General features: G+C 41.1%; 1 protein-coding gene across 4 annotated transcripts in view; it reads right to left on the minus strand.

The window, feature by feature from the left end:
- The window catches only part of AVL9 (AVL9 cell migration associated), a 73,559-nt gene that overhangs the window by 46,528 nt on the left and 9,207 nt on the right, over positions 1-17,824 (minus strand). For all 4 annotated transcript variants that reach the window (XR_002481906.1, XM_008056934.1, XM_021711771.1 and 1 more), the window contains exon 2: positions 966-1,086. Coding sequence is in view for 3 of the 4 variants with exons in the window: in XM_008056934.1 (XP_008055125.1) it covers positions 966-1,086 (121 nt within the window). In the remaining variant the exon portion in view is untranslated. The remainder of the gene's footprint in view (positions 1-965; positions 1,087-17,824) is intronic.

The raw sequence follows: 17,824 nt of genomic DNA on the forward strand, positions 1-17,824 counted from the left end.
TATTGCTTGAGCCCAGGAGTTCAAGGATGCAGTGAGCTACGACCATATCACACCACTGCACTCCAACCTGGGTGACAGAGTGAGATCCTGTCTTAAAAAAGAAAAGAAAATCTGTAGAACATTCATTATATAATCTTAATTCAACTTTTTTTATATGTTTGCACCGATCCTTTTGCCAGGCATTGTGACACAGTCAGGTGTGGTGGCTCACACCTGTAATCCCAGCTATTCAGGAGGCTGAGATGGAGGATTGCTTGAGCCTAGGAGTTTAAGCCCAGCTTGGGCAACGTAGTGAGACACCATCTCAAAAAAAAAAAAAAAAAAAAGTAAAAAAACAACAATAACAAAAAAGCATTTTGGTGGAGTCCTTAATATCATGGTAAAATATAGTCCTTCATTAAGTCAGGCAAAGTACTCATACAGGGTTTTAGGAAACTCAGTAAGAAATTCACAGCACTATCTTTTTTGAGGGTGTTAACATGTTCTCATGCAAGTAGGCAACCTTGCAAGCAGAGCACTGTGACAGCAATGGCTCAAAGGTGGGAAAACAATTGCAGCTGTTTCCAGGTGGGCACTGGAGTACTAACCTAGCGCTGTAAGTCTGTAGCTAGAGTCCCGAGCAAGGTGCAGCTGGTGTTGATAACTGCCTCTGAGAGGAGTCTGAGGTGTAAATGTAGGAAGTGCTCCCAGTGGCAGCTGTCCTGCTCTGGTTAAGCACTTATTTAGCTAGGGATCCTGGCAGGAGAGTGGCCAAAGTTAACTAGTCATGGCCTGTGTAAGTCTGGCACTCCTCTGGAGGCGTTCTAGTGCATGGCTAATTACCTCCAAACAAGCATTTAAATATTTTATGAATAGTCATAATAGGCTAAAGGTTTTTATTTTATCAAAGTATTTAGAATCTCTAAGATGTCTTGGCAAATTTTTTCAAAAACAGCACCTAATTGCTTCACTGTCTTGTTACATACCTTCCTGGTAGTTGTGTGCGCCGTCTGGTAAGGCAAGGAAGGGCAAATATTTCCATTCTTCAGGTAAAGTGTGGCTGTCATGTCCCTCTCCTGGAATCAGGGGCGGGTAAGAGAATTCAACCTAAAATAGAGAGAAATGTTAGCCAAAAGGTGGTTGATCAAAGGAAGTATTTTACCCTGACAGGCAAAAATGCTTTTAAACCTTGAATGGCAGAAGTGGGGATAAGCCACATTTGATGATGCCATTTGACATTATTAGCAAACAACGGCACAGAAAAGGAAAAAGAAAGTAGCAAAAGAAGGAAGGTTTATAAGCCTCTTCCCTTTCTGATTTAGGGGCTAAACCTTCATGTACATAAGAGGTGGTGGTGATGACTAGACTGGAGATTGAGATTTGGAAACTGTCATCAGGTGGAGGGTAACTGAAGCCATGGGGTCCTGAGGAAAACCGATAGCCTGCTGAATTGAGTAGGAGAGTCCAACAAAGGAGCCTGAAGTTGAGCCAAGATCTAGGTTTGCTTTCTGTTGGTTGGCTGGTTTACTTGTTCCCAGTACTTGTAGCTTTAAACTTCTGGTTTTGATGGGAAGCAGACCGTGGTAGGGCAGATATTATCAACACTTCAGGTGAATTTTTTTTTGAGAACAAGAATTGATAGTTGAAAGTTCAATGAAGTTTTTCCAACACTGTCTTGCAGACGAAGTTTTTAGTATGTGTTCCCCCCACCCCCACCCCCGTGCACGCACTTCTAGCATTTCTTAGTTTTTTTGGCTTTGTTCTCTGTGCTTCTGTTTTTTTTTTTGTTATTTCAATGAGACTTTTTGAGGAAGGCAGAATTAAACGCACAGACTTGAGTCAGCATAGCCTTAGAAGTTGTAGGTGAGCTGGGCTCAGTGGCTCAGCCTGTAATCCAGCGCCTTGGGAGGCTGAGGTGAGTGGATTGCCTGAGACCGCGGGTTCAAGACCCGCCTGGGCAACTTGGTGAGACCTCATCTCTATAATTTAAAAAAAAAAAAAAAATTAGCTGGGTGTGGTAGCACATGCCTGGAGTTCCAGCTACTTGGAAGGTTGAGGCAGAAGGATCGCTGGAGCCCAGCAGGTCGAGGCTGCGGTGGCTGGGAGCAGTCACTGCATTCCAGTTTGGGCGACAGAGTGAGACTCCAACTCAAAAAAAAAAAAAAAAAAGAAGTTGTAGGTGACGTGTGTTTTTCTTTCAAAGTGTAGCTAAGCAGGAATTGGCATTGCATCAGTAATATATAACACTAAAGTTGGAACAACACAGAAATAAAAATTACTTTCAAAACCAATTTTTAATGTGGAAAAATATGATGGCTTATCTTTCCACATTTCAATGACATCAAGCTGTTACTTGAGTCACAGGAGAGCCAACTGTAAAAAAGGCTTTAAACATGATTACTTAAAAACTTTTTTTCAGCTGAATTTAAGAGTCATGATTATTTTTAACAGGTGATCTAATTTCATACTAAAAAAATTTTAAGATACCAAAAGGACTGTACATAAAAATAACTCCTTCTGCTCTTGACATCACCACTCTAGCTACCCAGTTGCTTCCCTGCCTCCACCTCCAGAAGCAATAAGTTTTCATGGACTTTTTAAAAAAGGTTTGAATCAGGGAGTAAAACTTTTCTTTCAGAAATGAGTCCCTTAAGACTAATCAACTAAAGGTGGGACATAAATAATCCCAAATTACATTTCTCTGTATCTACATGTATTTATTATACAGGTTTTATTTCTAGTTTGCTTTGTTGGATGGTTTTCTTTTTTTGAGTTGGAGTCTCACTCTGTCACCCAGACTGGTGTGTAGTGGCCGCTTCTGGCCACTGCAGCCTCGACCTGCTGGGCTCCGGTGATCCTTCTGCCTCAGCCTTCCAAGTAGCTGGAACTACAGGTGTGCGCTACCACACCCGGCTAATTTTTGACTTATTGTAGAGATGAGGTCTCACCAAGTTGCCCAGGCGGGTCTCGAACCTGCGGGCTCAGGCAATCCACTCACCTCAGCCTCCCAAAGTGCTGGGATTACAGGCTGAGCCACCAAGCCCGGCTGTTGGATGGTTTTCTAAAAGTGTGAGGGAAGGCAGATGTGGCAAGGAGGTAATACAGACACAAATTCAAAGTTGATGTTATAAAGTCGGCAATTTTAGAGTTAAAAAAATTCCAATTCAGAATTCTTTTTTTAACACCACAAAACAAACACAGGAAAATAAATAAGTAATCACATTTTATGTAACCAACACCAAAGTCCAATATATGAGGGGGAACCCCCAAAAGACCCAAAATTCATTTATAAAAAACTGTGTATTTATTTTTACACATTTAAGCTTCAACCACTTTCAAAGTACTCTCTGTTTGATGCAATACACCTATCGAAATGCTTTTTTCACTTCTCAAAAAAGATTTTGAAGCCGGGCTCGGTGGCTCAGCCTGTAATCCCGCGCCTTGGGATGCTGAGGTGAGTGGACTGCCTGAGCCTGAGGGTTTGAGACCCGCCTGGACAACTTGGTGAGACCTCATCTCTACAATAAATCAAAACTTAGCTGGGCATGGTAGTGCATGCCTGTAATTCTGGCTACTCAGAAGGCTGAGGCGGAAGGATCGCCGGAGCCCAGCAGGTCGAGGCTGCGGTGGCCGGGAGCAGCCACTGCACTCCAGTCTGGGCGACAGAGTGATACTCCAACTCAAAAAAAAAAAAAAAAAAAAAAAAAGCTTTTGAACTCAATTTGATTGTCTTTTAGTGCTTCTGCCATTTTTTGTTTCACCTCTTTCACATTGGCAAAATGTTTCCCTCTGAGGACATTTTTTATCCAGGGAAACAAAAAAAAGTGGCTGAATGGGCAAGGTGGGGTGAATGGGGAGGGTGGGGCACAGGGTTCATGCCATTTTTGGTCAAAAATTGCTGAACACTCAATGCAGTGCAGGCAGATGCATTGTCATGGTGGAAGAACCTGTTTGCTACAACTCAGGACACTCCTTCAGCAAATCATGACGTAACCTTAAAACTTTTAGATAAAAACTTTGGTTGACCATTTGATCCAGAGGAACAAATTCCAAGTGTAGTACAAAGGGCCTGCCCTCCAAAAGATAATTCTGGTTTTTTTGGGTCCCCTCAGTAAAATATTTATCATCTTGGTAATTATTACAGGGAGGACATAACATCAATAAGAGTACCTGATCTCAAACCAGGTGAAGTGGGGACCAAAGGGAAGCCCAAACTTTACCTGTTTGATGACATCTTATCTACCTAATCCTGAACTATACCCCACATCTTTAAAATAAATAAAAAACAAATTAAGAAAATAGAAACCTTGATAATTATTACTAAAGAATATTTTTGAAAACCATTAAATTTTAATGTATATTTATTTTAAGTGAATTTAGCAGGGAATAAACATGCTTTTAAATAAATGTAAGCATCATATACCCCAATTCTCATGAGTACATCATGAAATATATTACTCTTTAGGGTTCAAAATGTTTAATCTAGAAAATTCTAAAAGAAAGTAATACAACAATGCTCAACCTCATTTTTTATCATGAAAGTGCAATTTGTATTAACATAATTTTAACCCATCTATTGAAAAAAATATTAAAAGATTGTTGGCCAGGTGCAGTGCAGTGGCTCATGTCTGTAATCCCAGCACTCAAAAATTAGCCATGTGTGGTGGAGTGCACCTATACAAGCCACCTAGGAGCCTGAGACAAGGATTTACTGAACCCAGGAAGTTGAAGCTGTGGTGAATGGTGATCATGCCACTGCACTCCAGCCTGGGTGACAGAGACCCTGACACACACACACACACAAATACAATATTTTGACAAAAGTGTGAGGAAATAGGCTTGGCTGTGGGACTATACAGTTAATTGGTACAATAATTTGGAGAGCAATTCGGCAGTATTATCAAATCAATAATATATTTACCTTTTGTTAAAATAACCAAATGGGAGGTCCTTAGACTGAGGAGGCTCTAAAGCTCTGGGCGCTACTTAAGCAAACTAAAACTAAATTTTAAAGAAAATGAAACTTAAGCTCAGTCACTCACAGGGGCCAACTGGGCATTAGTCATATTTTCTTGACCCCTTCCCACTGACAGGCCAAAAAAAGGCAAGTGCTCAAACTAATCAGATAATTTCTCTGCTTTACTTCTGCATTTTCCCCATAAAAGCCTTCCCCTCAGTTTCCTTCAGTGGAACCCCAAGCAATTCTGATTTGGAGCTGCCCGACTCTGGAAGTGCTGCTCACATAAACTCTTAACATTTTAATATGCTAAAGTTTAACTTTTAACACCTTTGACCCAGCAATTTCAGTTTTAAAAACCTAGCTGGGTGCGGTGGCTCAGCCTGTAATCCCAGCACTTTGGGAGGCCGAGGTGAGAGGATTGCCTGAGTCCGCTGGTTCAAGACCAGCCTGGGCAACTCGGTGAGCCCTCATCTCTACAATAAATCAGAAAAACTAGCCGGACATGGTGGCGTGTGTCTGTAGTTCCAGCGACTTGGAAGGCTGAGGCAGAAGGATTGCCTGAGCCCAGCAGGTTGAGCTGCGGTGGCTGTGATCGTGCCACTGCACTCCAGCCTGGGTGACAAGAGTGAAACTCCAACTCAAAAAAAAAAAAATTCATCCCACAGGTACTTTCACATACTCACACAGATATGCACAAAAAATGTTCACAGCAGTAAAATTTATGTAGCATAAAAATGGGAATTTCATCAGACATGTGAAATAAATTTGGTATCAGTTCTATCCAGTTAAAGATAATGTTAGATTTATATATTCTGATAAAGCAAGATAGCCACAATATGCTGTGTGGTAGGCAAAATAGTGGTGTTCCAAAGATGTCCATATCCTAATCTCCAGAATGCCAGTTTGTTGCCTTGTGTAGAAAAAGGGACTTTAGAGATATGATTAAGGATCTTGAGCTGGGGATTATCTAGGTGGGTCCAGTGTAATCACAGGGTCCTTAAAAGAGAGAGGCTGAAGAATCAGAGAGAGAGAGATACATCAAGATACTAAGCTATTGGTTTTGAAGATGGAAGAAAGGGTCATGGAACAAGGAATGCAAGACACCTCTAGAAGACGGAAAAGGCAAGAAAACTGAATCCCCCTGGAACCTTCAGAAGAGATGGAGCCCAGCCAACACTGACTTTAGCTCAACGAAACCCATTTCAGAATTCTGACCTCTAGAACTTTAATAAATCTGGGTTGTTCTAAGTCACTAAGTTTGTGGTCACTTGTCAGGCTGCAAAAGAAAACCAATATATAGTGTTAAATTTAAAAAGCAAGTAAAGCCGGGCTCGGTGGCTCAGCCTGTAATCCCGCGCTTTAGGAGGCTGAGGTGAGTGGATTGCTTGAGCCCGCGGATTCGAGGCCCGCCTGGGCAACTTGGCGAGACCTTATCTCTACAATAAATCAAAAAATTAGCCGGGCATGGTAGTGCGCGCCTATAGTTCCAGCTACTTGGAAGGCTGAGGCAGAAGAATCGCCAGAGCCCAGCAGGTTGAGGCTGCGGTGGCCGGGAGCGTGCCACTGCCCTCCAGTCTGGGCGACAGAGTGAGACTCTAATTCAATAAATAAATACATAAATAAATAAATAAAAAGCAAGTAGAAAATCAGTAAATGTAGTATAATCTTCTTTATACTGTGATTCCATTTATGTAAACAATTATATGCTTGTAAATGGATTTTAAAAACATGCTTGAAAGATACAAACTATATACTATTAACAGAACTTTTCTATTTGGTGAGAATAGGGCTGGAGATTGAAAATAAAGGGAATACTCCTGCTAAGATTTTTAACACCACATTTTTGTTCTGAATTTTTCAAAGTTACAGAAAAGTAGAAATTATATGAACAACCTTATAAACTTTCATCTTTATTTACCAACTGGTATTTTTTAGGCCATACTTGCTTTATCTGTTTTGTATAGGTACCTGAACCACACAGTTTTCAGAACTATTTGATAACAAGCTAAGGATACTCCCTTTACTTTTAATTACGTAGGTGTTTTCTTTCTTTTCTCTTTTTGGAGTTGGAGTATCACTCCGCCACCCAGGCTGGAGTACAGTGGCACACTCACTGCCACCCCAGCGTTAACCTGTTGGGCTCAGGCAATTCTTCCGCCTTAGCCTTTCAAGTAGCCAGAACTACAGGCACGTACTACCATGCCCAGCTAATTTTTTGATTTACTGTAGACATGAGGTCTCGCCAAGTTGCCCAGGCTGTTCTCTAACCCATGGGCTCAGGCAATCCCCTCACCTTGGCCTCCCAAAGTGCTGGGATTACAGGCTTGAGCCACTACTCCTGGCCAAGTGGGTGCTTTCAAATGGATATGTATTGCTTTTAGAATTAAAAAATAAATAAAAAAGAAAGACAACCACAAACAGTTCCTAACTTCTGAAGGAAATCTTGTTTTCATCCTATAGTCTTGGAGATATGGGAAGATGCAGACATCTATCCTCCTTTCTGAAGACTTAGTTAACAAGTTGCCAATGACCAGAAGTTTAGTTAATATATAAAGCTATGCTATGTTTAACATACCAATATCCTCCCAATTCCCAACTCTACTGAAGGAAGATCAGTTTTGGGTGGCTCTAATTGGAACTCAAGATGTAGTTCACTCATAAAATAATCATAAATAGAAGTAGACAGCGAAGTATAGATACTACATGTACTCCAAGAATTCCATGGGAAAAATAAAGGCTGTTTTATGTAGGTTGACTTGGGCCCAAAGTATTTATAACATTGTTTCTTTGGGAAAATGTGTTCAGAATTTCAAACAGCCAACTTTTGAAACACAACCCTTTGGTAAATTGTAGAATGCTTGTATTGTGTGGCAGCTTTCTAGAATTCGTTTTTCTTCCTGGTAGATTTGCGACCAACAAATACTTGCATTAGGAAACTGCTGAACTTGCTAATCAAGTTCAAAACTGTTTATGCAAACTCTTTTCTATATCTATATATACACAACAATTTTAATGGTTATATAATAGTATTTATTTAAGATAAATCCTCTATTGTTGAACTTTTTTTTTCCCTGAGTTGGAGTCTCACTCTGTCGACCAGGCAGGAGTGCAGTGGCACACTCACGGCCACCCCACTGTCGACCTGCTGGGCTCCAGTGATCCTTCCACCTCAGCCTTCCAAGTAGCCAGACTACAGGTACGAGTTATCACATCTGGTTAATTGTTTTGATTTTTTTTTTTATTGTAGAGATGAGGTCTCACCAAATTGCCCGGGTTGGTCTTGAACCTGCAGGTTCAGGCAATCCACTGGCCTCGGCCTCCCAAAGTGCTGGAATTACAGGTTGAGCCACTGAGCCCAGTCTTTTTTTTTTTTTTGAGTTGGAGTCTCACTCCGTTGCCAAGGCTGGAGTGCAGATGGAGTACTTGAATTATGAACAGAAATACAGAGATATGTACATTTTGTTTAATTTAGATGTAGAAATGTTTATTATATATAATTGTGAATCCCACTACAGTAAAACCAGAATCGTATCAAGACTACCTTATAAAAGAATATGACATTTTGCTAGCGTCAATATAACTACATCATGAAGGAAGCTGATTTTCATGCTAAAGTTTCTGAGGCACTAAAATTAAGGCGTCATCATTTATTTTTCTACTTTATAATTGCTGAAACTTTACATGACTATACACGTTCATTAACATGAAGCAGTGCATATATATATATAGCAAATAAATTAAGACTTTATAGAATTGAGAAAGAAAACAACTTTAATCTGGGGAATGCCGGCCCTTTTTGGGTCTGATAATTATGTAGCTCTCCCTTGAGCTAAATAATTACCTCTTGAAGTTACCTGCAGTGCCAGTTCTAGATTAACTGATACCAAGTGGCCATAAAATGCCATATGCCCTATAGTTCAATAATATATAGGCAATCACTAACCAATGTTATTTCTGTAAGCTAATGAGAATTCCTGAAGCACAACTTTTGTAACTGTCCCCTCTCTTTTTTTTTGAGTCAGTGTCTCACTCTATTGTCCAGACTGGAGTACAGTGGCACAATCATGGTCACTGTAGCCTTGACTTGCTGGGCTCAGGCAGTCCTTCTGTTCTGCCTCAAGTCTTCCAAGTAGCTGGAACTACAGTCACGTGCCACCACACCCAGTTATCTTTTTGATTTACTGTAGAGATGGTCTCACCAATTTGCCCAGATTAGTCTCAAACCCCTAGGCTCAGGCAATACTCTAACCTCCACCTCCCAAAGGGCTGGGATAACAAGTTTGAGTCACCGCCCATTGGGGGTGGGGTGGGAGAGGTATGCCTCCTGATATGTCTTTTTATTCACTGAGTCAGAGTCTCACTCTGTCGCCCAGGCTAGAGTGCAGTGCTATGCTCACAGCCATCGCAGCCTTGATTTGCTGGACTCAGGCGACCCTTCTGCCTCAGTCTTCCAAGTAGCTGGAAGTACAGGCATGTGCCACCATGCCCGGCTAGTTTTTTGGTTTATTGTAGAGACAAGGTCTCACCAAGTTGCCCATGCTGGTCTTGAACCCCTGGGCTCAGGCAACCCTTGCACCTCGGCCTCCCAAAACGTTGGGATTATAGGCATGAGGTACCATCCCCAGCAGTCCTTTTATTCTTTAAAAATTGTGCCTCCTTAATTCTTTGAAGTACTACTCAAGGCAAACTGGAGGTGTATCCTGGACTGCAGCCCTCAGCCCCTGTGCATGAATAAACTTTCTTTAAATTGCATTCTGATTCTTTTGCTTATTTTAGTTTGACAAAATCATGCTTCTTTTAAAGACACATTTCTTTGAAGAAGGAAAAACATACAATAACAAATATACATGATATGAGAATAAATAGCACTGTTATAAGGATTTGGCATTTATTTGAAACATAAGTATTTTCAGATATACATACAACTTACAAAGTCAGAAATGCCCTCAGCTGTGGCACTGATACTGTCTGATTTGTGTTTCAGACAAAAAATTTCCAGTAGTAACATATTTGTATTGGTGTAAAGCTAGATAGCTTCAACTGTGTTTACTTGTTATAAGTGAACTCTTTTTAAAAGCAAAGAATAGTTATCAAGGCTCTTGAGTGTACTTGACTTACTAGGTTATTTCATATTGACGAAATCAAGAACTCCTATATGATCCTAACTTCCAAGTTAAAACAAACACTTGTTTTGACAAATGTGTATAACTATGTGGAAAAATATTCCAACTTTTTAAAACTTAAACCTAACATTAAGAAAAAATCTTTACAAATAAAATGCTTTTTGTTTTATTTGTAATAACCAAAAGTTGGGAACTCACATGTCCATTAACAGGAAAACAGGTAAATAAATCATGATCTATTTATATAGCAGAACACTATACAAGAACTACTGATACAAGTAACAATATGGACCAACCTCAGACAACACTAAGTGAAAAGAAGTTAGACACAAAAGAGAGCATAGGTCAAGAGTGGTTACCCTTGGTTGGGTACTAACCAGGAAGGGGCACATAAGGGCATCTTTTGAAGCGCTGGAATTGTTCTATATCTTGATCTAGATGCTTGTTAACAGACACATATGTAAAAATTAATTAAACTGCATTAAGTTATACCTCAGTTTAAGAAAATGAAATATGAAAAAAATTAGTAGGAAAATCAAGTGTTTAAATGTATGAACCTTAGAAATTAGATAAGTATTAGATCACCTTCCTGGCTTGCTACTTAGCAATGTAACCGTTAGCATGAATCACTTATCAATAAACCTCAATTACCTTATCAACAAAAGGAGCTAATAGATCCTTGGTCTTATTAATTGATTATAAGAGACCATTGTTTTAGATTGAGTTCCTGCACTAGACCTAGCAGACCAGATCAAACCACAATGGAGTCACGCATTCTAGGTGCCATATACTTCACAAACTACTTTGAAATCAGTTTTCACAAAAGGTCTGGGGATTCACTGCAACCAATCAGAAGGAGCGGGCCTCATAAAGAAGTTCCCTCTGCTTTAACTCTATTAGGCAAGTGACTTTAAAATGACCGATCTCTGCCAAGCGCAGTGGCTCAATCCTGTAATCCCAGCACTTTGGGAGGCTGAGGCAAGAGAACTGCCTGAGTCCAGGGGTTCAAGAGCAGCCTGGGCAACTTGGTGAGACCTTGTCTCTACAATAAATCAAAATGTAAACCAGGTGTGGTAGCGCATGCCTGTAGTTGCAGCTACTCAGAACGCTGAGGTGGAAGGATTTCCTGAACCCCAGGTCGAGGCTGCGGTGGCTGTGAGCATGCCACTGCACTTCAGCCTGGGCGACAGAGTGAGACTCCAACTCAATAAAATAAAATAAAATAAAATAAATAATAATAATAAAATGACCAATCTGCTTTTGTTCCCTATTTCTGCTTTCTTCAACCCTTTTCTGCCTATAAAGCTACCTCCTCTACTAGGTTCATTGGAGTGTCTTTCCTAAACCTTTACATGAGATGCACCCAATTCATGAATTGCTAATAAAAGCCAGTTAGAACTTTTTTTTTTTGCGGGGGGGGGGGGTTGTTAGGATTTCACTCTTGCCCAGACTGGAGACATAATCACAGCTTACTGCAGTCTCTAACTCTTTGGCTGAAGGGAGTCATCCTCCTTAGCCTCCTGAGTATCTGGGACTGCAAGTATGTGCCACCATGCCTGGCTAGTTTTTCTTTTTTTGAGTCAGAGTCTCACTCTGTCACTCAGGCTGGAGTGTAGTGGCATGCTCACGGCCACCACAGCCTTGACATGCTGGGCTCAGGGCGATCCTTTCACCTCAGCCTTCCAAGTAGCTGGATCTACAGGCACATGCCACCACATCCGGCTAATTTTCTTATTTATTGTAGAGATGAGGTCTCACCAAATTGCCTAGGCTGGTCTCAAACCCTTGGACTCAGGCAATCCTCTGGCCTCGGTCTCCCAAAGTGCTGGGATTACAGGCTTAAGCCACCACACCCTGTCATTTTTTTTTTTTTTAAATAGAGAAAAGGTCTTGCTATGTTGCCCAGACTGGTCTCAAACTCATGGGCTCAAGCGTTCTTCCCATACCGTCCTCCCAAAGTGCTTGGATTCTAGATATGAGCCACTGGGCCCAGTCAGATTTTTTTTTTTTTTTTTTGAGTGGAAGTCTCACTCTGTCACCCAGACTGGAGTGCAGTGGCCGCTTCCGGCCACCGCAGCCTCGACCTGCTGGGCTCTGGCGATCCTTCCGCCTCAGCCTTCCAAGTAGCCGGAATTACAGGCATGCGCTACCACGCCCGGCTGATTTTTTGATTTATTGTAGAGATGAGGTCTCGCTGCCCAGGCGGGTCTCGAACCCGCGGGCTCAGGCAATCCACTCACCTCAGCCTCCCAAAGGCGCGGGATTACAGGCTGAGCCACCGAGCCCGGCCCCAGTCAGATTTTTAAACTAAATCTGTTAAAATTTTAATAGTTTAAGGAATAAATAAAGTTTTAAAAACACAACTAACACAGTGCTTTGTATATGATAAACATTCAATAAATGGCAGCTATTATTATTAATATCTTTGACTCACCAGAAGTTAAGTCTAATCCAGAATGAGCTTATTTCCCCCAAAGAGAGTAGTGCCAACGGAGCCTGGAGCGCCATGGCGGGCAAGCAGTCTACAGCTGAGTTACTAGACAAAAGGGTCTATCTAGTGGCTCCTCAGGATTGGTGAAGGGGGTCTATACTCTGCTGATTACCTCCGCCAGGCTTCATCTCACCTGGGTGCTGGAATTGTTACCAAGCAAAGGGGTCTTGCTGCCCTGTGTGTTAGAAGCCAGCTCTATGACACCAGGTTTTTGAGAAAAGTTTTTTATTGCAGACCAACCAACAAGGAGAGGAGTCTGGCTTAAATCTGTCTCTCTGTGCTGGACTTAAGGCTGTACTTTTACGAGAAAAGGCTTAGAGGGAAGATTCTGGAATTAGCAGGTAATTGGTGGGAGGAAGGGGGACATCTGGAAAGTCCTTAGGAATGTGCAGTTATCTCTTCACGGGCCCCATGTGTAAATTCGGGGGGAGTTAGTATGAAACATGCAGTGGAAATGTGGGCTGTGACATCAGCAAGCTCATTCTGTATATACTCTAGTCAGCCATATTGGTTTTAACCAATTTCAGCCAGTTTTTTTAATCTTACAAGAGGAGGAATTTCAGCAAATTGTTTATCTTCCATTCTGCAAACGCAAGATTTCTGTTAGTCTCTGGTTTCTTTACCTCTTTGGAGCATGGTTTCAATGGGTAGTCATCCTACCCACTTTGGCTCTATGTTTTTGGTTCCAGTTAATAGTAAGACATCAAACCAAAGGACCACAGGAACCAAGAGGTAAGCTACAAAAAGTAAAGTTTTGCTCTGAAGCACCCCCTATAGGATCCTGTTCCATAGATGGTCAGTGCTTGGTGCCATTTTGTGCTCCTCCTATCTGTCCCCTGCTTACAAGTACTAGTTTCACCTGCTTTGCCATCCACTGCCTGCCTATGGTAATCCCTCTCTGGTCTCCAGTGTTCTCATTGGTAAAATGGGCATAACATCTCTTTTCCAATCATGCATATTCGTGCAGTGATGTAAATGATGTGAAAGGGTTCTGAACAGGCTAAAGAGACTGAGGTACTGACTTCTTCCCATTTTCCCAATTCCTGCTTCAGAATCACTGTCTTAGGTCCCAATCCTCAACTCCATCCTAGACCTCTGATAATCTGTGCTTTCTAAGGGGCAAAACTACATGGTATTTCAACAAGTACTAATATTACAGACCCATCTCTTCTCTTTGCTATTTCCCATGATCACTCTAACACCCAGAAACTGGAACTATTTCCCTGATTGGTGGGCCTATTCACTAGACCAAAAGGGAGGGGCATGTACATTTCACAATAAGTATTCCATTATGGAATGCTCCAGGAAAATAATGCTGGTGTAGGTCTGGGCACATCACACTCATTTTGACTCGTTTGGACTAGAACTCTCATTTTAAAAAATGACAAGAAAGCTACCTCCAATTTGTCGATCCCAGCCACCGCGTCTCTCTGTTCCTTCCCACTCTTGTCATCCAGCTGTCCTTCCTCCCAATTCTTCTCAACCTTCCCACCCTCAGTCTCCTCTCCAGGGCCATCCAGGTCATGCGGTTTCCTGCCCTATCTACCTCCCCTCTCTAACTAAAGTCATCCTTTCCCATTACCCTACCTCCAGGGACTTCCCGCCTAGCTCTTTCTTTGTTACTTCCAGACAATCCATAGGTTACCACCCTGTTTATCAGGCTCCTCTTTCCAAAGACCCTTCTATCATTCCTCCTGCTCCTCCTTCTAGCCCTTATTTCTAGTCCCATGTAATCTAGTCCCCACCCCCAATCCAGTTACCCCCAACTAGACATGACGATTCACAAATCTCATTCTGGAAAGATGGTTTCTCTACAACTGGGACAGTTCTGGTACAGTTCAGAATTGCAAGGACTGTGCGTTCCCAGCAGCCTGACCTGGTGGTCACAGAAAATGCAAGACGATGGCAAACCAACATTCAGCCCTGGTAAGTTACAGGACCCTTTTCCCCTGACCAGATCCTGGTTCTCTTACTACTATCTGTTTTTTACCTTCATCCTCATCTTGTTAATCCTCTTAAGAGGCCAGCTATTTCATTTTTCTAGACAGCCTGTTCCTTTCCTCGCCTGCCTGATCAGCCAGCCTGCATGGGCCTCTACATCTATCTAGCTTCTCTATGAGACTTGGTCTACAACCAAAGAGTAAACTGCAGGTCCAGAGATGGTAGAAGAGAGTGAGAAGAGGAAAGCATCTAATATGTTCTCATGGAAGTTAAGTCCTGTTGATCTGCCCTGGGTTCAAGTGAGTGTAAGAAGGGGTGACCTCTGCAAACTCATACATAGGGCATAGGGCTCCTGTTGTAGATAAAGGGGACTCAGTTTTTATTTTACTTTTATTTTTGAGTCGGAGACTCACTGTTGCACAGGCTGGAGTGCAGTGGCATGCTCACAGCCACCACAGCCTCGACCTGCTGGGTTTAGGTGATGCTTCTGCTTCCGCCTTCCAAGCAGCTGGAACCACAGATGCGCACCATCATGCCCAGCTAATTTCTTGATCTATTATAGAAACTAGGTCTTGCCAGGTTGCCCAGGCTGGTCCTGAACCCCTGGACTCCGGCAATCTTCTTGTCTCCACCTCCCAAAATGCTGAGATTACAGGCATGAGCCACCGCGCCCAGCCCAGTTTTTATTTTGATTGTGGTTTTTTTTTTCAGTCTGGTTCCTCCCAGACTTCATTTTTCTTCATCCTAGGATTCCAGAACCATGCCAGGAACTTTCTGCCCTTGAGAAATGTCCCTGCAAAAAGGAGGAGTGTGTCCTCCATTGGTTCCTACCAAAGCTCTGAGGGTTGAAACTCTCAGTCAGCTGCTTCTACCCCAGAATAAGAAAGGTAGCAGGGTCTAGAAGGCACAAACATGTCCATATTCTACTCAGATGACAGCATCAGATGAACAGATATTAAAAATAAGTGATCTCCTCAAACTGATATTTAGATTCAATTCAACCTCAATCAAAATCCTAATATATTTTTGGGCAACCCAACAAGCTGACTATAATTTATATGAAAATATAAAGAGTGAACAATAGCCAAGACTTTTGTAAGAAATTTTTCCCTACCAATGTACCTATACTGTTGGTAGGAATGAAAGCTAGTTTAACCCCTCTGGAAAGTGGTGGTTTGGATCAAAGAACTAAAAATAGATTTACCATTGGACTCGGCAATCCCATTACTGGGTATATACTCAAAGGAGCACAAATTACCAAAAAGACACCTGCACTGACATGTTCATCACAGTACTATTCACAATAGCAAAAACAGGGAACCAAACTAGATGCTCCTCAATGGTGGACTGGATAAAAAAAATGTGGTACATATATATCATGAAATACCACAGAGCCACAAAAAAGATAAAAATAATGTCCTTGTAGCAACATGGATGCAACTAGAGACCACCAAATTATCACAGAAACAGAAAACTGAAACAGACACTGGAATACTCCTAAAGGAGAGGGTAAGGGTTGAAAAATTACCTACTGGGGACCGTGTCCATGTCCACTACTGGGTAATGGGCTCCACAGAAGCCCAAATCTCACCATCATGCAATATACTTATATAAAAAATCTGCACATGTATCCCTTGAATCTAAAAAATAAAAGAGAAATTCCTCCCTACTAGATATCAGAACTTATTACAAAAATTATAGTAATTAGGATAGTGTAGTACTGATGCAAGTATAGACAGACAAATGGCACAGAATACAGAAACAAACTCACATATATGTGGGCACTTTTAGACCAAGGCAGCACAGAACAGCAAAGACAGTACTGTCTTTTCAATAAACTGGTACTGGATCAACTGAATACTCATTTAGATTCCTACCTCACACTGTACTTCAAAACTCATTTTCAACTGGAACATAGATCTAAATGTAAAAGGGTAAAAACAATATATCTTCTAGGATTGCTCTGCCCACGAATGGCTACTGAGCACTTGAGATGTGCTATTATGTGCAAAATTTGCACTGAATTTTAAACATTTGGTAGGAAAAAACAATGTAAAATATCTCAATTTTTTAATTGAAAATTTGAAATGATAATACTTTGGCTACATTGAGTTAAATATATTAAAATTAGTTTTATCTGATACTTTTTGCTCTCCTAATTTGGATACTACTAATTTTAAATTACATATGTGGCTTACTTTATATTTTTATTGGATAGCACTAATTTAGAAGGTAATATAAAAAAAAAACCAGACTGGGTACAGTGGCTCACATCTACAATTCTTGCACTTTGGGAGGCTGAGGTGAGAGGACTGCCTAAGCCCACAAGTTCGAGACCAGCCTGGGCAACCTGATGAGACCTTATCTCTACAATAAATCAAGAAAAATTAGCTGGGTGTGATGGTGCATGCCTGTAGTTTCCAACTACTTGGAAGACTGAGGCAGGAAAATTGTCTAAGTCCAGCAGGTTGAGGCTACAGTGGCTGTGAGCATGCCACTGCATTCTGGCCTGGGCAACAGAGTAAGACTCCAACTCAAAAAAAAAAAAAAGTGTTAAAAAAAATAGTTCACAACAGGCAGGGATGATGTTTAGAATACATTTTATGTAGTTTAGAATCTTTGTTATTACTTGTTTAGAAAGAGTAAGAAATAACTACTCTCCTTAACAGAAATGTTATGGTCTTAGTGCATAAGTATATATATTAATATCCAAGAGAGCTCTGGGTTCCTATATTAAACTGTGGCTTCTATTTATCTCTTTTTCTAAATTACATACTTGTGAGCTTCAAAACTTAGCTAATACAAATGGAGAATTGTTGCTAAGTTCTAGCTCAGCATCAGTATAAGAAATTTAAAGAAAATCATATGAATTAAAATGGTAGTTTTTGAAAAAGCTCTTTCAAAAGTATTAAAGAATGTTGGGTTTTGTGATCTGTTACCAGGTAGAGAGGTTTACTCTAAAAACTTTTAAGTTAGTTAGATTTGAGGTATAATTACAAAGTACAAAATGCTAAGATCTTAATGTACAGAGTTCATAGGTTTCAAGGATTCATAAATTCATGAGGAAACCCCCCACCAAGACACAGATTTTTCATCATCCCAGAAAGTTTTTCTGTTCAGATTACTATCACTAAACATTAGTTCTGCCTGTCCTGGGCATGTTTCTGAATGTAGTCTCTGATAATGGGTATTCAGTAAATGATTACTGATTTTATCTCAGAATCATGGAAGTGGAGGGGATCCTGGCAATCATCTTTTTTTTTTGAGTTGTAGTCTCACTCTGTCGCCCAGACTGGAGTGCAGCGGCTGCTCCCGGCCACCACAGCTCAA

This window comes from Carlito syrichta, unplaced genomic scaffold (assembly GCF_000164805.1).
Source record: "Carlito syrichta isolate Samal-C Ts95f unplaced genomic scaffold, Tarsius_syrichta-2.0.1 Scaffold85561, whole genome shotgun sequence".
NCBI lineage: Eukaryota > Metazoa > Chordata > Mammalia > Primates > Tarsiidae > Carlito > Carlito syrichta.